The sequence below is a fragment of the Sarcophilus harrisii genome, chromosome 4, assembly GCF_902635505.1.
Source record: "Sarcophilus harrisii chromosome 4, mSarHar1.11, whole genome shotgun sequence".
NCBI classification, from domain to species: Eukaryota; Metazoa; Chordata; class Mammalia; order Dasyuromorphia; family Dasyuridae; genus Sarcophilus; species Sarcophilus harrisii.
In genome coordinates, this window is record NC_045429.1 from 255,334,029 (window position 1) to 255,355,871 (window position 21,843).

The 21,843-nt window shown below is 31.1% G+C and overlaps 1 protein-coding gene across 1 annotated transcript in view; it reads right to left on the reverse strand.

Annotated features, from left to right (window-relative positions):
• The window catches only part of TINAG (tubulointerstitial nephritis antigen), a 175,227-nt gene that overhangs the window by 67,350 nt on the left and 86,034 nt on the right, over positions 1-21,843 (reverse strand). The window contains exons 7-9 of the mRNA XM_031964710.1: positions 17,184-17,361; positions 7,018-7,063; positions 1,235-1,358 (exon numbers count right to left, since the gene is read on the reverse strand). Of these exons, the coding sequence (XP_031820570.1) occupies positions 1,235-1,358; positions 7,018-7,063; positions 17,184-17,361 (348 nt within the window). The remainder of the gene's footprint in view (positions 1-1,234; positions 1,359-7,017; positions 7,064-17,183; positions 17,362-21,843) is intronic.

Genomic DNA, 21,843 nt, shown 5'->3' on the forward strand with positions numbered 1-21,843 from the left:
ATGTTCATATGTGTTTATTCAGAACAAGTACACTTAGATGGCTCAATAGATAGATTGGGTTTAAAAAAAAATCAAATCCAAATTCAGACACTTACTAACAGTGTAATTCTAGGTAAGTCACTTAACTTGTCTTAATTCACAGAAGAAGAAAATGGCAGAACATTCCAGTATCTTTGCCAAGAAAACACCATGGAGAGTATTGGTGCGCTCTGGTCACAAAGAGTGGACACAAATGAATAACAACAACAAAGTCATTAGTTTGAGGAGTTTACAGAATGGTTTCATGTAGAAAGCAGCATTTGGCCTGAATCTTAAAGAAAATAAAGGGTTTCCTTAGGTAGAGATGAGGTGAGATTTCATATCTGACAGAAAATAGCCAGTACAAAGGCAAAACTTCTGTAAAGGAATTCTCTGTGAGCAATAGCATAAAGTGTAGTTGGATTTTACCATAGAGACTTGGAAGATGAATGACATATAATGAAATTAGGTGAGAAAAGTGAATAAAAGAAAGACATTGATGCTTGTGGAATTGTCCATAGTAGTTGCTTAATAAATGCTTATTGGTTAATTTACTGTGGAAATAGCAACATTCATCTACAGACTTTTCTAGCACTTAGGCCTAATAATGTCTTAAATATCCTATTTAATTCTCATAAATACAATCTTGTTAGGTAGGTATTATGTAGCCTTCTTGAAAACAAGGCTCTTTTCACAAAGTGTCTGCCATAGAACCAATACTGAAGAAATGTTTGTTGAAATAAATTGAAATCCTATTTTTTGGATGAGAAATATGTTTCTGGAAAAGGTTTTTACCTTTATATACCACTGGAAATGTCAAGTTAAATACATCTCTTTTGACTAAACCATTTTCAACACAACAAACTCTTGGATGTTATTATTCACTGAAATATCAAAAAGTTGTGGACTTCTTTGAAACATTGTTATGCTCCTATACAAAAGATATATTCTGTAGTACAGTTGAACAGACCATTGGTGATGGAGTCTAAAGAGCAGAATTCAAATCAAACCTTTGGTGCTTTACTATCTTTGTGACCTTGAGCAAAGCATAACCTCTCTGGACCCCAGTTTCTATCAGAATGGGGGATGGAATAAATGGCCTCTAAGATTCATTCCATCTCTAAGATATATGATTTATAATTTTCATTTACAGGTTCAATTCCCCAAGGATTTTTTTCAGAAGCATTTATAAAATACCTAGACCAATTTGACTTACCCAGTGAGTTTGACTGCATGAGCGCGTAGATTTTGATATTTTTCTGATTTATCCTTTATGCTGCTGACATGTCTATATATCCCTGATTTGTAATGGAAGAAATCCTCATGGACTTGCATTATTGCTAAAAGAAAAGTCAACAATATAATTGGCAATAAAAAAAAATACTGTGGTCTTTTCCCAGGAAAATCTCTGAATATTTTCCCTGAGATTTCAACTTTAAAAGGAATAAGGAATACAGAATTGAATTCAATATTCTCTTTTTAATTTAATTAATTGTGATTTTCCTTATCTTTTTATAACAATATTATATTTCTATTTATAATATTTACAATATTATTTATAATATTTATAATTTTATTGGAATTTGGAACTTCATGAGTTCAAATCTGTACTCAGACACTTAATAGTTGTTCATTAAATGAACTAAAAAAGGAAATGACCAACCATTCCAGCATTTATTATATTATTTATATTTATAATATTATTTATACATACATTATGCTTATGAAAATCCATCTAATGTAGATCAAAGAAAATACAATATTACTAGAAATTGAACCTCTAACAATCAAGTCCTTCCATATTGGGCAAGTGATTGCTTATTCTCTCTTAATCCTGTTCCCCACCACAAGACTATAAAAGCTGCTATTAAACCTGCAATGAAGGGTGAGCCTCACAAAAGAGGTTTAAAATAATTGTTCTTAATCCTACAACAGATACAAACCTTGGCAAGTTTGAATGAAAAGCTGTATCTTGGAGTAGGGACATGAGGCCAAGATTTTATTCTTCAAATACTTAGGAAAGAAGCCAATGACAATATTGTTTTTTTTTTTCTTTTTTAAAGAATAAAGCATTCGTAATATACAAAAATGAACTCTGATTATTTCTTTCTGATATTATTGGTTTGTCTATTAAAGAGCTGGAATAATACCACATGAAGGGCTTTCAAATTCCTTACAAAAGCCAATATCCCTTTAAAATTGCATAGGACATTTTTACCGTATTTGCTTGCTATCTAGGGGAGAGAGTGAGAAGAAGGCGAGGAAAATTGGAAGACAAGGTTTTGCAAGGGTCATTGTTGACCTAAAAATTATCCATGCATATATCTTGAAAATAAAAAACTTTAATAAAAAATGAAATGAAATTTCGCAAGACTATAGGCAAAGGAAATGGAAACTATGTAAATTGTTGGACTGTAAGTTTGACATGCATTTTAACACTGTATGAAGCCTTAATTCTACTGTTCAAATCACTTTTCAATCATGTCCAATTCTTCATGACATCATTTGGGGTTTTATTGGCAAAGATGCTGGAATGGTTGGTCATTTCCTTTTTTAGTTCATTTAATGAACAACTATTACGTGTCTGAGCACAGATTTGAACTCATGAAGTTCCAAATTCCAAGCTTAGTGCTCTATTCATTTGCTCTATCTAGTTGTCTTATAATCAGATCAATTTTATGATAAGAAATGTGGCATAATAGAACAAAGACAGAAAAAGAGAGAAAAAAAAAGAAATTCGATGATAATTTAATATTATATTTTAATGGAATAGCAAGTTGTGCTTAGTAGATTTTCAATTTTGTGTCAATCATCTTTTTCTTGTACTGTTATAAAAATGTTTGTTTTAAATACATGAATTTAAAAGAAAAGAAAAGAAAAAGAAAAGACACTAGGATGGAAAAAAAAAGTCTAAGTTAAAATCCTATCTCTGGAATTTACTGTCTGAGTAAACTTGGACAAGACATTTCAACTTTCTAAGCCCCTGTTTTCCTCCTCTATAAAATGAGAGCACTAAACTAGATATTTTCTAAAGAGGGATTATTTTCTAGATTTAAAATTATTGCCCTATGATCCTAACAGCATTAAGGGACCATAGAATCTGAGATTTGGAAGGGATCTCAGAACTCATATACTTGAAGCTGTATCTTACAGTAGAAGTAGACCCTCTATAGTATAGCAATAATTGATGATCCAATCTCTGCCTTAGGACCACTAATAATAAGGAACCTATCACCTTTGTAGACAGAATACTCTACTTTCAGATAGTGTTCTTTATTAGGAAATTTTTCCTTATTGAGCCAAGAGCTATGCCTATAATATCCACACATTGCTCCTAGTTCTGCCCTTTGGGACCAAGAATAACCAGACTAATCCTCATTCTATAGGAAAGCTTAGATCAATCTAGATTTGAAAGAAAGATAAGAGGGGAAAATGTTTGTGGTTATATAATCATCCCTGAACCTATGCAATGCAGCAATGTCAGAAGCATTACATTTTATATAGCCTCGTCCTCTCTAACATTTTTTTCTGATAATACTCAGACAGTCTCAAATGAAGACAATTCTCTTTTATCTTCTATTAACAATATATATATAATATTGAAAGAATTTACAGTACTGTAATGCCTACAGCTTTTTGTCTTCTTCATATCACCTTTACCTCTTTTAAATTCTATAGAATGTGAAATAGGTGATTCTTGGAAATACTGAGGAATATAGAAGAATTCAAGTTATATTATTTATTCAAAATTATCTTGTTTTTCATATTCTCTTGTTCCACTGAAGGGGGAAAATCAGCTCTACATTGGCTCAAGTAATAAAACCAGACAATCAGATTGCATCTCCAGCAGAATGAGTCAACCAGCACTTAACCATTTATAAAAATGTGCAGATATTGCCAAAAGCTTTTCTCTTCTATAGAAATATCTAGTCCTCTAGCACTTATGACTCACCTCCTTTTGTAAATATCATGAATGCTATATGTTGTCCTGTTTGGCTAAAGAACTTTAAAACAGGGTTCTTCAACAGGGACTCCTTGAATTTATGATTGTTTTAAATGTTTGGAACTATTTTGATATAATTGATTTCCTTTGCAATCCCATAAATTTTATGTCTAACTCTTAAAATATCATTTTGAAATGATGTCTATAAGCTTGCCCAAAAAACCAAAGGGGCCTTGCCAGGGAAAAACTGATTAAGCAACCCCTAAAGTAATATGAATAGTATAGCAGGACAATTAATTTAAAGGAGTCCTCCACCTCCAATTTTCTACATCAAGTAGAAGGAGGTCTTTTGTAAAGATGAGAACAAAAAAATATGAATTAAATCCAAAGGTCCAAAGTTTCCTGAACTGATTGAAGTTGAAAGGTAAATAATACACTGGACTGGGAACCTGAGTCAAAGTGAAAATTTTGCTACTGTATGACCTTAAATTATATCACCTCAGGCAAATCAGTCAACATCTCCAAGCTAATTTTCCCAATGAAAATGAATCTATAAGTTATTTATTTTAAAAATTTTATTACATTTCAGTTTACCTTTTCCAACATTTTTTTCCAATTTGTGTAATTCAAATGGCTTTTTTGAAATATTCTGAACAAAACTGAATCTAGAACATTCAATGACTACATAAAATTGACTATTAAAAATATGTAATGCTGAGAAAGAAACAGCATAAAATAATGGAGAATTATCCAGCCTTTATGTAAGGAGGACCTGGAATAAAAGACCTATCTCTGACATGAATTGCCAGTGTAACCTTAGATAAACCACTTTAACTCTTAGTGTCCCAGGAAACTTTCTGAGATTAGATGTTATAGAAGTGTCACTACATGAGTAAATTGAGCTTCCACTCAAAATTTCCCTGTACTAGGAAATCCATTGGTTAAGTCCCTAGTCTCTAACAACAAAATGTGTGCTCCTCCCTTCTCCTTTAAAAAACTTACCTAAATACTACCCTTGAATGTCTTTCAAGATCTGATCCTTTATCTTGTCTTCTTTTCACAACAGTGTCCTAGAAAAATAATGTTTAACCTAATTGATTTATCTTACTCCTCAGTTCTTTGCATTCTAGTTAAATACTTACTTGAGCCACTGAAATTTCTTTATTCAAAGCTGCAAATTCCTTCTATTTTTAAAAAAAATTTCATTTATTTTATTTTATTTTAATTAATGTAGTCAAAACCAGCATTTCAATTACATAGCATATATTTTTTTTAATGGCTGCCCATGAGGCTGAAAATATTTTATGTTATAACTTGCTATTCCTTTTAAATATATAATAAAGTTATCATGTAAATTTCTTTTTGTTGTTGCCTTCCCAGCCTCCCTAGAGATGGCTACCATTAAACACAAATATGCATGTAGATGTTTTCATATTTCATGGGTTTCTTTCAATCCTCATGTTTCCTGATTTCTTCTCAACCTTGATCTCTATTGACCATGCATTATTCCAGACATTTTCCTCCCTTGAATTTCCAGTAATTTTTCTCTCTTTATTCTTCCCCAAGTGTTCCCCAACTCCTTCTCAGTCTCTCGACTTATATTCAAAATCATGCTAATTGTAGTTGTGTCCCTAAGGCTCTACTCCAATCCCTTTTCTCTTACCACTCAGTGGGAATTCTCTTTGTGAATTTATCAGGTCACTTGTATTTAATTATCATCTGTATGCAGATGATTCACAGATCTAGCCTTAATCACTTCTATTTGCATTCCACATATTTTTGTTAGACATTTCAAACAATACCATTCATGCCTACAATTCCTCTTCACCTCTGCCTCTCACAATGGTTGAAATCCTTAAAAGTTCTTTTCATATATAACCTCCTATAGTAATTTTTCTCTAATTCCCCCATCTGCTTAAGTTCAGTATTATATTGTATATATTTTTCATTTACATAATTATTTATATATTTATTTGTGTGTATTTATGCATGATAAGCTTAACGCAACTTCATTTTCCTCTCCAAATTAGAGAAAATTTATTTGGAGTCCCCATAGTTCATGGCATTAATTAAAGGGAAGGAGGAACCATTTGTACTCTGCATTCATTTAGTCAGATTTCCCAAAAATTACTAAGTTAGCTGGCAAGGAGAATTTTCATCTGTTTAGAATCTCTTTGGAGCTATAATAAGGATTTAATTCTCCAAACAATATTAGCCATTCCAACTTTTTGATGCCTACTAATTTATCTATCTCTTTCTCCTTCAAAATTTGCCATGATGCCAAATGTAGCAGTAAAAATAGGTTAGTATTATATATTATATAATTAAAGTATGTTTCTTAGTGATAAACATGGATTCTAGTAAATCATTCTTCCAGGGACTTGGGACATGACTCAGAAATTTGAGAGTAGAAAGGAAGATAGAATAATTATTAACCCATCAATCAAACAAACAACAAGCATTCATTAGGTATCTTATAATGTTCCAGGCACTACTCTAGGACCTGGGGTCATAAGTACAAAGAGTCAGACAATTCTTACTGCCCATGAACTACATTTGTACAAATGTAGTGTGTTCAGTATCTTTGGCAAGATACTGTAAAAATTTACCAATAAATGGAAATTGAGGGAAGATTCAGAAGAGGTATCTATCAAAGGACACAGATATTAAAATGGAAAACAATAAAACTATTTTAAAAAACTTCTTTGTTACAAGTGAAATTAAAAAAAAAAAAAGAAAGAGGGGGTGAGAGTAGGGGAAAGTTTTAATGCCATAGTAACTTCAGAGAGGAAAACTAAAGAGACAACCTAAGGTAACAGGCAGAAAAAGAAACACTGTAAACATAATAATTGCTGATAATTTTTTTTTCAAATGGACACAACCTTTGTTATCTATATCATTGAGTACAATTCATAAAAATATTGTTTCTAGATCTGGAGCATCTTCCTGCACATTTAAAACTGGAGATTTTTTCTCCCAAAAAGAGCTTTACCTGACAAACATGCTTTTATACAAAAGAAATAAATCTTATATTATTCTTTGCTTTCATCACCAACCTTGTACTGGCCCATTCTGCATGATTTCTTTCATTATTTCCGTTTCCTGGAAGGAAACAAGAAAGCAAAAGTAAACATCATTTCTACTGAGAACTATTTGCTATAGAAAAAAAAAAGTTATATCTTGCTGCACAGAGTAAATCAAATAGAGATTGATATTGTTTGCTAATAATTTATAATTGAATATGCTTTGGAAAAGAGATTAGCAGAATTTTAAAGTAAGACGATAACTAGTCCATTCCCTAGATGAACAAGAATCCTCTAATGAAATACTATGTGTAAAGCTTTTTACAAACTTTACAATGTTACATAAACATCAATTATCACTACTAATATCACACATGGGCATGTCTTCCAACTTTTGTTTGAAGAGTTTCATGGGGGGAATATCCCTTATCTCTCAAGGCAATCTATGCCTCTTAAGGATAGTGTTAATTGTTAGGAAGATTTTCCTTTCAACAAGATTTAATTTTGCTCTGCAAATTCACAGGATCCAAGGACATGAAATTGAAAGTTTAAAGATTAAATTAAAAAACTTAACTTTAGTTGCCATCTCCATTTTCCAGGATGAAGAAATAAAGAGAGGAGTAGATTTATCAAAGGTCACATAAGGTTAAATGACAAAGAGGATTTGAACTCAGAACTTCTGATTTTGAATCTCAGCAATTTGCCATAATTTTAATTAGATTTATTCATTGTTCCTAGTTTTGCCCTATTGAGCCAAGGAGAATACATACAATTTCCCTATCATATTATAGTTCTCCTAGATACTTGAAAATAGTTATTATATATTCCTTAAGTTTTATTTTTTTCCAATCCCAACATATCATATTGCATCAATAGGTTCTCATTAAAGTTAAGACTTCTCAATATTCTGGTTGCCATTTGCTAAACACTCTCTAATCTGTCAATATGCTTTCTAAATATGATGCCCAGAGCTCAATATAATATTTACTTCCACATAGATGGAACCAGACCAAAGCAGAAACAAAAAAAGACTACACTATCACTACCTTGTGCCTTGGTGTATTACTCCTCTCAATGAAGCCAAATAAAAATTTGACTTCATTTATTCATTCAATTCACTCAACAAACTTTTTTTTTTATAAAATTATGTATTTAAACCAAATAGAAAGTAAAAAAAAAAAATAGAAAAAGGCAGAAAAAGAATAAAAAAATTTTTCATGTGCCTAGCAAAACAACAAACTTCAAAATTTATAACAATAAATTTCCATTTCAAGAAAGTGTATATAATAATAGAGGCTAATATAACCATGACTGTTTATCTTTTCTTCCTTGTAGATTTTCTTATGCTTTCTGCTGTGCATTCTTTACTTTATTCCTTTTTTTCACTTTCATCCTTCCCTATTCTTGTACTAAGTAGATTACAGTAAAATAGGGATATATCTTCCCTATTTAACCCATTCCTGAAATGAGTAGGTTTTCAGAAACATCAACCTTTCTCCCCCATCTACTCTCTCTGTGGCAGTTCTTGGTATCATATCTCATAAAGCATAATTACTATTTTTACTCTCTTCCAAGGTTGTTTTGCTTATTGGAGTAACATGACAACTCCAATCTTTCTTTTGGATTATCTAATTACTAATGTCTATTCTAAACATTTGGTTTATATTATAAACTAATTATATATATATATATATTATATTATATATATAAATAAACTAAATTATATATATATGTTAATATATATTATACATAAGCCAATTATATTATAAAACATAAATATTTTGTTCTTATTGAATCTCTTGAAATTTATCTTTGATATGGCCTCATACATTAATGTTCTCTGGAGTTCACGTTTATTTAAGAAAAACTCCTAAAAAGAAATCTGATAGTTCATTGAATGTCCCCCTTTTTCATTCATTATTATACTTCATTTTGCTGGATATAATGTGTCTGGCTACAGGCCTATTTTTTTTTTAATGTCAGCATATAACATTTTGATTGTAAATATATAATATTCCAGGACCTGTAGTCTTTATTGCAGCTGCTAATAAATCCTGTACAATTCTTATTGTAGCTTCAGCATATTTGAATTGATTATTTGTTTCTTGTAAAATTTTCTCTTTGGTCTAGAATTTTCAGAATTTAGCAATAAAGTTTTTCTTATAGGATGTCTTTGAGTTTCTATTTCTCCTTTCCTTTCTTGTTCTATCACTTAAGAACAATTTTCTTTGTTTATTTCTTGTATTGTCGTATCAAGGTTTTTAGTCATAGCTTTCAAGTAGATCAATCATTTTTAAAAATTTTCTCTTCTTGATCTGTTCTTTTGATATGTTGTTTTTCTTATAAGATATTTCACATTTGTTTCTATTTTCTCACTCTTTATATTTTGTTTTGTTATAGCTTCACTGGCTTTCCCTTGTCCAGTTTTAATTTTCAAGGAATCATTTTCTTCTTTAAGATTCTGGATATCTTTTTCTAGTCACCTGACCTTCTTTTCATAATCTTAACTCCCCAAGTATCCAGGAGGTGACAGTTCCTGTGGTTCAGGTTGAGGCTCCTTCATAACTGAGCTAGTTTACTATTTCTGTGTAGATAGCCTGAAATGATTTTCACTTTATACCCATTAAATCTGGATCTTAGGGTCTTTCCTCACTTCTTCTCAGGTAGTTCCAGGAATACTGTTCTGCCTCAAGTTTTATTTGTTTTTCACTGGTCTATTGCACCCTGAGATGCAATTTTATTCTGTTTGTGGGGGAAATTTGGAGAGTTTGGAATTTTCTGACCTATACCACCATTTTATCAGAATCGTCTCCTTTAAAAAAAAAAAAAAAAAAAAAAAAAGATGTTGAGCCTCCAGTCCACAAAATATTTCAGGTATTTTCTCAAATGAAGTATCTAACTACACCTTCTCATTTATTTTTAATTCATGAATCTTATTAGACATAGAGGTTATGTGTAAGATTTCTACTTATACCTATCAAATATATTTTATTCATTAATTTTGCTTTTAACATTCATTTTTGTAAACATTTTTCTATTCCTTCCACCCCTTTCTCATCCACTGAGAAAGTAAGCAATATTATAGCAGTTATACATGTGAAGACAAGTAAAACAGTTCCATATTAGCCATGATATTTTTCTCTGGAGGTGAATAGTATGTTTTATCATGGGCTCTTTGGAATTGTCTTAGATACTTGCTTTGATCATACCTAAGTCTTTTACAGTTATTCCTTACAATAATAATGCTGTTACTATGCACATTATAATCCTAATTCCAATAACTTTACTTGGAATGAGTTCATATAAGCTTTCCTAGGTATTTCTGAAACCATCATGGTTGTCATTTCTTTTAGTACAATACTATTTCATTGCTCATATGCCACAACATATTCAGCCATTCCCCAATTGATGGGCATTCAATTAAAATCCAATTATTTATCACTACAAAAAAAGCTGCTATAAATATTTTTGTACAGTAAGTCATTTTCTTTTGTCTTTGATGTCTTTGGAATCTGGACTTAGTATTTATAGGTAAAAGAATATGTCCTGTTTTAAAACCTTTTGGGTTGAACCCTTTGGTTTAAGCAATTCAGAAGTTTATCAATAGTGAATTAGTGTACCTATTTATGCACATCAGCTTCAATATTTTTAATTTTCTTTTTCTGTCATGTTAGTCAATTGGATAAGTATAATATGGTTCTTCAAGGTTATTTAATTTGTAGTTCTCTAATCAATAGTGATTTAGAACATTTTTTCATGTGACTATTAATAGTTGTGATTTTTTCTTCTGAAAAATGTCTGTCCATATCTGTCCATATCTTTTAAACATTTATCAATTGGTGAATAGTTCTTATTTTTATAAATTTGGCTCATTTTCCTAATATTTAAGAGAACCTACCAAAGAAACTAGATATAATTTCCCCCAAAGTTTCCTATATTCCTTATAATTTTTATTTCTTAGGATTTATTTGTGAAAAAAAATTATTATACTTTTATATTATTAACATTATCCATTTTACTTCTATCTCTTTTTTGTTCATAAATTTGTTCTTTTATCCATAGATATGACAAGCAATTTCCCCATGTCTCCCTAATTTACTTGTAATATCCCCATTTATGTCTAAATTATGCATCTTGACCTTATTTTGATTTGTGTTATGATATGCTCCTTTTTGCAGTTTCTTCCCCATAAAATCCCACTTTTTTGTTATTTTTTATCTTAGCTTTATAAAATAATGCTTTGATAGTTTGGTATTCCAAATAGTTTAGATCTGTTTTTATTTACGTAAAAAATATTTTATAATTGTATTCATGTAGTTCCTGAGTTTGTCTAGGCAGGTAGACTCCTAAGTGTTTTCTATTGTTTACAGTTATTTGAATTGAAATTTCTCTTTCTATCTCTTCCTCCAGGGCTTTGTTGAATATATAGAAAGGCAGATAGTTTTTGTTTATTTCATATCCTGTGACTTTACTAAATTTTTAGTGTTTTATATACTTTATAAGTTCTCTACACATTCCTAAAATTATTCACACATCCTATCATATTATCTTCAAAGAGTTATAGTTGTGTTACCTAACTACTCATTTGTTTTCCTTTAATTTCTTTTTTCTTGTCTTATCACCGTAATTAACATTTGCAATACAATATTGAATAACAGTGACAATGATCAACATTCTTGTTTCATTCCTGATACTACTGGGAAAGCTTCTAACATATGCCCTTTACAGATAATACTTCCTTTTGGATTTAGAGAAATAAAACATCTTTTTAAGAAAGGATCCACTTATCTTTATGCTTTCTAATGGTGTTTAATTGGAATAAGTGCTATATTTCATGAAAAGTTTTATTGATATGAACATTTGGTTTTTATTGTTTTTATTACTGATCTGGGCAAAATTAAAATTGACCAAATAAAATCAAACTAATAAATTAATAAAAAACATAAGCTGTTTTAAGCAATAAAATTCAATAAAGCAAACATATCATTATTAGATGTAAAAAGAAAGAAAACCAAATTATCAAATCTTAAATATCAGCATAAAATATTAAAAAGATCAATTACCACCGATGAAGATAAACTTAATCAATTATTAGGAGTTATTTGTGCCAGCATTAAATTATGCAATGGTAATACAAATAAGAAATAGAAAGACAGCCCTTTCCATCAAGATGTTTACAATCTACAGGGAAAAACAATATATCAAAATGCAATTGGTCTTGAATTCAGATCTTCTTGATTCCTGATTTAGCTCTATGCCAGGCTCTTCATCTTCTTTCCAAATTCTGTATCTATTCCCTCTTTCTCTCTAGGAGATATATTTATGCTCTAATGACAATGCTAGTTCTTTTTCTGTCACTTCTGAGCTTCATTCAAATTCTCTACAAGAAATAAAATGTCAATGTAAACAAAAGTCATGTTCAGCCTCCAAGTACCCTTTTCACATTTACATTCATATTTATATTTCAATGGTTCTGTTTTCATGAGTAAGGATATTCTAATAAGGAACTAGGTGGTAGAGAGAATATAGGGCTTGACCTCAAGTCAAGAAGGTTTGAATTTGAATTCTGCCTCTACTTCACATTGCCTTTTATCCTCACTCCTCCTCCATACAATGAGGATTATAAAAACTTCTAATACCTACCAGAGGTAGAGTTCTTCTGAAGAGAAAATAAAATACATTCATATGTAAAATACTTTACAGAACTTAAATTTGTAAATATGAGCTAAAATTACTTGTTTTATAAGTACAAATCATCATCAAGAATTACACAATATAGTTTTTTCTGGTCCTTTTATGAGTTTATGAATGCCAGTGCAACAGTAGGGCAACTGAGCTGTTTTCTTTCCCTCTCATTGTGTGATCAGCCCAATAATGTATATGCATGTATATGTGCATATATGTATTTTTTCATTTTTATAGTTGTTTCATTTTACTGTAGTAAGTTTATTATTTATTTTTAATGCACATTGCTTTATAAACCATATTGGGAGAGAAAAATCAGAGCAAATGGAAAAAACCAAAGGAGAGATAAGCAAAAAAAAAAACACACAGAAAAAAAGAAGTAAACATACAATTTATTCACTTACATTCAATCTCCTTGGTTCTATTTCTAGATGCAGATAGAATTTTTTCTCAAAAGTCTATTGGGATTACTTTGAATCACTGAATTACAGAGAAGAACCAAGCCTTTCATAGTTGATCATCACACATTCTTGCTAGTATTATGTACAATTTATGCCTGCTTCTGCTTGTTTCACTTAGCATCAGTTCATGTAAATCTTTCCAGGATTTTACATAATTAGCTTGTTCATTCATTTTTATAGAACAATAATATTCCATTATTCTCATGTATCATAACTTCAGCCATTCCTGAATTGATAGGCATCCATTCATTTTCCATTCTTTGCTGTGTGTATATGTTTATATATACAAACACATATATAAACATTTATGTGGGCATATATAATGCATATATATATATTCCTTCATAACATCTTTTTTTTCATTCCTTCTCTCTCTAAGTCATTGTTTGTAGACTACATATACCCAGAATATATCTTTCCCTTGACCTAAAGGTCACTTGTAATACATTTTTTTTTCTGATATCATTGTGTTCCATTATTCATTGCAACACAGCATCACTCAAGGTCATATCTCTGAGAAAATGTTATATAACCTTAACAAATGCACAGAACATATCTTATTTAATGAAATTTTATGAAAATTTATGAAAAAGATTTAATGAAAATCTTGAAGACTTTGATAATCTCCACAAAATCAATTTTTTATTGTTTTTTAAATTTTTAAACAACAATAGAAAGTGGAATCTTTCCTTTATGACTCACTCAACTATATGACTGAAGATATGTACTCTTGAGAATGATCTCACAAGGTTATTTCAATGATAACCTTGATGCATACAAAAATTAATCCTATGAAGATTCTGCAAACTGGGTAGTCAGAGATCCAGCATAGAGACTGGAAATGCTTCTCCAGGAAGCTGGTTATAAAATTCATGAATTCATGAGATGAACATTCTGATTACTCTATGACCCAGCAAACATAAAAAAGCTAAGTGATCTATAGTCCTGTGTAGATCCTTTTGATTCTGCCATGATAGCAATGTTATGTGCTCAGAGAATACAATGAATCATAATTTTTAGAATATCTACAAACATTAATTTTTACAGCTTTCAGGTTGCATTTTTGTCCAGTAATGAACAAGTGAATCTAACATTGAAGGAACTGAATTGCATTGATTTTGAGTTTAACAATAAATAGTATTGAAATAGAAAGAAGATATTATAAATAATTTTGGTCAAGAAAGGAGAAAGCAATGGAAATTATATTGAAATTTGTTTTAACTACCTGGATCTCCTCTAGCACCTCCCCCCATTTTTATGAGGACACGGCCACTCACAGATGACTTTCTAGTAAATTGCTCATCTAACTGTAAAAAATAAATTGACATTTATATAGCAACTTAAAATTTTCAAGGAATTTTTCTCATTTGTATTTTACAATAGTGGTTTGATGCAATCTTTTAAATACCAGTGCTCTTTTTCTAGATGAAAAAACTGAAGTTCAGGGAACTTAAATGATTTATCTGAGTCATATAGCTAGCAGTTCTAGTGGAAGGATTTGAACCCAACTCTTCTTTGCTTCTGGTCTAGTTCTCTCTCCAAAATCCAACATTGCCTCCCATATACCATAATGTAATTTAAACTTGTAGCACATAGTTAAAAGGTATTTATGTAACACTTCATAATTTAAAAATACTTCCAAAAACTTTTATTCTATTCTCAACTTTACAGAGAAGAAAACTAAAATTCTGAATAAGCAACCTCTCCAAAATCACCTAATTAGTTAGTTGCAGAGACTAAATGAATCCAATTTCTTTTCCCATCACTTCATTTCTACTATTTCCAAAACTGTGTTCAAGTATGTTATATAATTTTATTGAAAAAAGAGCATTATTGTGAAAAGAACTAGAATGAGGTACTTACTATTGCTATGAAAACTCATGTGTAAAGGGGCAAAATTAGATATGTAGATTTCAAAATAGTGAATGAAAACATGTGAGTGAATGAGATGGCCCAAAAAATCATAGGATAAGAAGAAATGACCCATAGAACTGAAAAGGAGGAAAATTTTACATAAGTAACCAAGCATCAGAACAACTAATGTGGTAATGTGTCACAGAAAAAAAAGAGTGCTAATGAGAAAACGAAAAAAAAATGAGAAAAAAAAATGGTCAACAATATAAAATACTTGAGAAAGATAAAGAAGAGATCAGGAATGATAATGCAGCAGGTTCAAAAGATGTCTTGTTACGTGCCTACCATATGCAAGACCATGGGAATACCAAGAAAGAGTTCCTATGCTCAAGGAACTTACTTTATACTAGAGGAAATAAACATGTTCAATGCAGAAATTTAAATGTATAATTTATACAAATTAAATTCAAAATTAAGAAAGAATTCACTCCACACAAATTAAATCTGCTCTAACCAATTGGAAAAATATTAAATGCTCTTGGATAGTTCAAGCAAATATAATAAAGATGACAATACTACCTAAACTAATCTATTTATTTAGCGCTATACCAATCAGACTCCCAAAAAACTATTTTAAGGACCTAGAAAAAATAACAACAAAGTTCATATGGAAAAACAAAAGGTCAAGAATTTCAAGGGAATTAATGAAAAAAAAATCAAATGAAGGTGGCCTAGCTGTACCAGATCTAAAATTATATTATAAGCAGCAATTACCAAAGCCATTTGGTATTGGCTAAGTAATAGACTAGTTGATCAGTGGAATAGGTTAGGTTCAAAGGACAAAACAGTCAATAACTTTATTACTATAGTGTTTGACAAATGCAAAGACCCCAGCTTTTGGAATAAGAACTCATTGTGTGACAAAAATTGCTGGGAAAATTGGAAACTAGCATGGCAGACACTAGGCATTGACCCACACTTAACACCATGTACCAAGATAAGATCAAAATGGGTCCATGACCTAGGCATAAAGAATAAGATTATAAATAAATTAGAGGAACACAAGATAGGTTAATTCTCAGACTTGTGGAAGAGGAAGGAATTTATGACCAAAGAAGAGCTAGAGATCATTACTGATCACAAAATAGAAAACTTTGATTATATCAAATTGAAAAGTTTTTGTGCAAACAAAACAATGCAAACAAGATTAGAAAGGAAGCAATAAACTGGGAAAACATTTTTGCAGTCAAAGGTTCTGATAAAGGCCTCATTTCCAGATGCTCCAAGTCATTGGGGGAGGGGGTAGAGGGAAGGAGGGGAAAAATTGGAGCAGAAGTGAGTGCAAGGGATAATGTTGTAAAAAATTACCCTGGCATGGGTTCTGTCAATAAAAAGTTATTTAAAAAAAAATAAATAAAATAAACTTAATATAATCAAAATTAAAAAAAAATACTATATGCTGGATCATTCTGATCCAGATGTCCTGATCCAGAATCTGATCAATTCTGATGGACCTGGCCATCTTCAGCAATGAGATCAACCAAATCAGTTCTGATGGAGCAGTAATGACCTGAACCAGCTATACCCAGAGAAAGAACTCTGGGAGATGACTAAGAACCATTACATATAATTCCCAATCCCTATATTTTTGTCTGCCTTTATTTATGATTTCCTTCACAGGCTAATTCTATACTATTTCAGATTCCGATTCTTTTTGTACAGCAAAATAACTGTTTGGACATGTATGCTTATTTTGTTTTAATTTATACTTTAACATATTTAACCTGTATTGGTGAACCTGCCATCTAGGGGAGGGGATGGGGGGAAAAGAGAGGAAAAATTGGATAAAAGTTTTGGCAATTGTCAATGCTTTAAAATTACCCATGTATATGACTTGTAAATAAAAAGCTATTTTAAAAGAAATCTTAAAAAGAAAAAAGAAAAAGAAAAGAAAAAATTCACATAAAAGGTGGCAGGGGGCAGAAGATCATATCCACAAATATATATACAGGTTGACTACCAGGAGCATTTGATTAGAATGAAGTACATTTGAATAGGAGATTTTAGACTTGTACTATTATTGTAAAATTTATTTTAATTGCAAATTTTCATTTATTTATTTATAAATGTTCATAATACCCAAACACATTAAGTTTTATAAGTCAAAATTAAATTATGATACTTCTATTTTTTACTTACATTGGAAGAGACTCTATATGGAGGAGAACATTGATATATTCGATTGGATTTCTCTATGTTGTTTGGACATGGTTTTGTGGCATGCCTTTTCCCCCGTCCATCAGATCGACTTGCCATGTTACAGCCATTGTTGAAGAATTGGTCTTTAAAAAGTGGGTAGCATGCATGAGATACCAACCTAAGCAGATAAAATAAAACAACTGGTCTTAAAGGTTTCTATGCATAAAATATAAAAATGTGCATTGCAAAATTTTACATAGAGAAAAACTACATGCTAAGTTACTTGAAAATGCTTTTTTCAGAACTCTAACGTGAGTTATCAAGATTAATTATACCTTTGTCTTATCATCAAGAAGAAGTCACTCAGTTCCTTATGTGTACATATATCTATATATATGTATGTATAATGTGCATATATACATACATACCTACGTGTGTATGTATATACTGAAGCTGGATTTGAATTCAGTACCTCCTGATGCCAAGTAAAATATTTTATCAGCTGTATTGTCAAAGCACCTTCCATGAATTATCTAAATCAGAGTTTCTTGGAAATAAAATAATCAAACAGAATATGAGAGAATTTGGACCCTTAAGAACAAATCATGCCCAAAAGTTTAAAAAAATTGCCTAAATTAAATTAGCTGAGAAATAACCACTAAAAGGAATTCAGGTAAACACTTTTATTTTTTCAATGGGCAATTAGGTGGCACAATGGATAAAGTGCCAAACCTGGAGTAAGAAAGAAAATAGCAAACTACTTCAGTATCTTTCCCAAAAAAATTGGAGCCAAAAAAGATGTTATACACTACTTGAAGGACTGAAAAATGAGAACAACAAAATAGAAATATCATGATCCCTGCTGATGCAGAAAGTCATATATAAATTCATATGGCACTGATTTCCTCAATACCAATAGGACATAGATAATATGATTTTTGAAAACAAAAAGGCATAGAGATATACTGCCATCCCTGAAAATGTCTCCCCACATATGTATCCCTCCACTTAGAGCATATAGACCATAGACTTGAATCATGGTCTAAAGAAGTCTTTAGTCTTTTCAGATTGAATACTGTAGCCCTTTAGCAGATTATCAATCAAGTTAGAAATAGAAATACCATGATCAACTTGAAATACAGTATGAAGAGCAGAGTAGCCCACTTTTATCACATTAGCATTATCAAAAACAAAAATGGACACATGGGTTTCTACTTGTGATGATGAAATAGATATTAAAAAAAAAACAGCAGATATATTAATCAGATGTAAACCTGATATGCTAAGTTAGTAGACCTGAAGTATCATAGATTTAAAGTTAGAAGGGACCTCAGAGGCTTGTTGCTTTAAGTACCTCAATTTAAAGCTGAAGAAATTAAATTTTGGAAGTTTAAGTGACTTTTCCAAGAAAATGGATCAAGACCCAGGATTTAAATCCAAGTCTTTTAAATCCTGTGTCAAGGCTCACTCCACTATACACACTGAAAGGGTAAAATAGGTAAAGAATCTGAAAAGTGACAATAGAAAAAGGTCTGCAAATTTTTTTTGCCCTGAGTTTTTCCACAAAAAGAACAATGTGTCCCCCTACATTTTGCTTTGGCAAGTCTGAGGCAAAGTACTGAGCCTAGAGTCTTGAAGACTGAGCTCATACCTTTACTAGTTATGTGATCCTGGTCAGGTCATTTATCCTCTGTTTGCCTCACTTTCTATAACTTTAAAAGGGAAGATCATAACAGCATCTATTTCATAGGGCTGTAAGTTGTTGTGAGTCTCAAATGAGATAACATTTGTAAAAAACCTAGCATAGTTCTAATCACATAGCAGGCATTTGATAAATATGTTTCCCTCTTCCTTGAAAGATGACATAAATGGAGTGGGATAAAAGTAAAATTGGGTGGGAGAAGAATAAAGGAAATTGTAGCTGGCTGATGAAGAAGAAAGGAAAAAAGAAAAGGAGGAAGGGTAAGGAAATGAGATGGAAAGAAAAAGAGGGAAAAGGGGGAGTGAAGAGAAGGAAAAAGGAGAAAAGAAAAGGAAGGAACTCAGAAGAAAGAGGAGGAGACAAGTCCTGGCAATGGAATAATAATGAGCCATCCTTATATCATGGTTTTTGTGGAATAAGGTATTAAAAGGAAGGAAATCAATCAGCTGATAACCATTTATTAATGCCTACTTTTTATTAGGTTTTGTTCTAAGCACTACGAAGTCAAGGAAAAGAAGGATGAAAGGACATTATTAAGAAAGGAATGATAAAATTTTAGAGTTGGAAAAGACTTTAGTGGTTATAGACTAAAAAAAAAAAAGACAAATAAAAAAGAGAGAAAAGGATACTTAGCTAGTGATCACCCATATTCTACTTGATTTTTCATAAGGAGGAAGTGACAATCTCTAAAGGCAATTCATTCTACTTTTGAAGAATTAATTTAAGAAGATTTTGTTATTGTTGTTTTTGGTTCTCCACCCCACCCACACCAACACCAAGTCTAAAGCTGTCATTTTATTACTTGCATTCACCACAACTTGATCTGCCTACTGAGATAGGTATCTCAGTAAACAAATCTGATCATTCCAATACTTTAAAATTAGTATTATTTTACCTATGCTTCATCCCTTTTCTTGGATTCCCTCAATTTATTTAATTAATCATCATACCTCATGGATTCATAAGGTGTCTTCTCATCTTACTTACTGAGCTATAACCCATCTCTACCTTATTACTATCATTCCCAAAAGTTGGCATGAATATCTGAACACAATATTCTAGATTCTGACCAGAACAGAGTACAACAGGATTGTCATCTCCTTATTCCTCTTAAGGCAATCTTAGATAACAAACATTTTTGCTTGTCTTATCATATTTCTGATTCAACTGAGCATGCAGTCCATGCTCTATAAGCTCAATTGTTTGTTTTCATACTAATTTCTAACTATGCCTGTGTTGTACGCTTGAAGTAATTTTTCTGCAACAAAGTGCATGACTATAATCATCCCCATTAAAATTATTTTATCAAATACTGCCAAATATCCCATTATAATAAGATTATTTTTTATGTAGACTTGAACTTCTGTGTCAGCTATCTTTACCATCTTTGTGTCAAATGCAAATTTGACAAGAATACCAACTATGTTTTTTTTTTCCCTCTAAGTCAATGACAAAAACACTAAATAGTATGGAAGAACTATGTATGCTAATAGGGACTTCCTTCCAAGATAACATGGAATCATTTAAGGATCACTCTTTGAGGATGGTCCTAAAACTAATTATAACTGTACTATCTCTTAGCTCACCCATCTCTGTGAATTCCATAAAAGAGCATGACTTACTTTATCAAATTGTTCACTTGGCTACTAGGTGATACTATAGACAGAGTACTAAATCTAGGGTCAAGAAGAACTAAATTTAAACATGGATTTTGATGCCAACTGTATGACCTTGGACAAGTCACTTATTTTCTGTCTTATTTCCTATCTTTACTCTACCATCTTGTCTCTAGCCCTAACCCCAACCTCACTCTTTCTTAATTTCCTTAACTACAAAATAGCAATACAAAAAAAATAGCACCTATCTCCTATGGTTGTTGAAAAGAAATGAAATAATATTTGTAAAGCATTTAACACACTGTCTGGAACAGAATAGGAACTAAGTAAATGTTTGTTTTCTTCTGTAGTCTAGGTAAAACTGTATTTATGACATTTCCCTGACCTCTATAGTTGTCACTTTATAAAAAATTATATTTAGTCAGAACGATCTGTCCTTGATGATATCAAGCTTACCTTAAGATCAAATTATATTCATAATTTCCAAATGATCTCTCATCCTACCCACAATAGCCTTTTCTAAAATGTAGCCAGAATTGTAAATGAAGATGATTGGTACATATTTTCAACCTCTAGTTTTTTACCTTTTTGTATGTAGGTAAAAATTAGAATCTTTGTTTGCTCTATTCTAATCTTACGTTCTCTCTTCCTTTCTCCAGGATCCTTCATATATTACCAATAGTGGATCAGAAATCATATTGACAAATACCTAAAGCTGTAGTTCACATGGGCCAAGTGATATGATTTTTTTAAATTTTATTATTATATCTTTGTATTTACAAAACATATGCATGGGTAATTTTTGCAACATTGATCCTTGAAAAATCTTTTGTTCTAAATTTTCCCCTACTTCCCCACACTACCTCCCCTAGATTGCAAGTAGTCCAATACATGTTAAAATGTTAAATTATATGTTAAATGCAATATATGTATACATATTTATATAGTTATCTTGCTGTACAAGAAAAATCGGATCTAAAAAGAAAAAAAAACTGAAAAGGAAAACAAAACTGCAAGCAAACAATAACAGGAATGAAAATGCTATGTTGTGGTCCACACTCGGTTCCCATAGTCCTCTCCCTGGGGGTACATGGTTCTCTTCATTACTGAACAACTGAACTTGTTTGAATCATCTCATTGTTGAAGAGAGCCAAGTCCATCAGAATTGATCATCATATAGTCTTCTTGTGGCCATGTATAATGATCTCTTGATTCTGCTCATTTCACTTAGCAGCAGTTCATGTAAGTTTCTCCAGGCCTCTCTGAAAGCCTCCTTTTGGTAATTTCTTACAGAACAATAATATCCCAAACTATTCATATACCATATTCTCCAATTGATGCA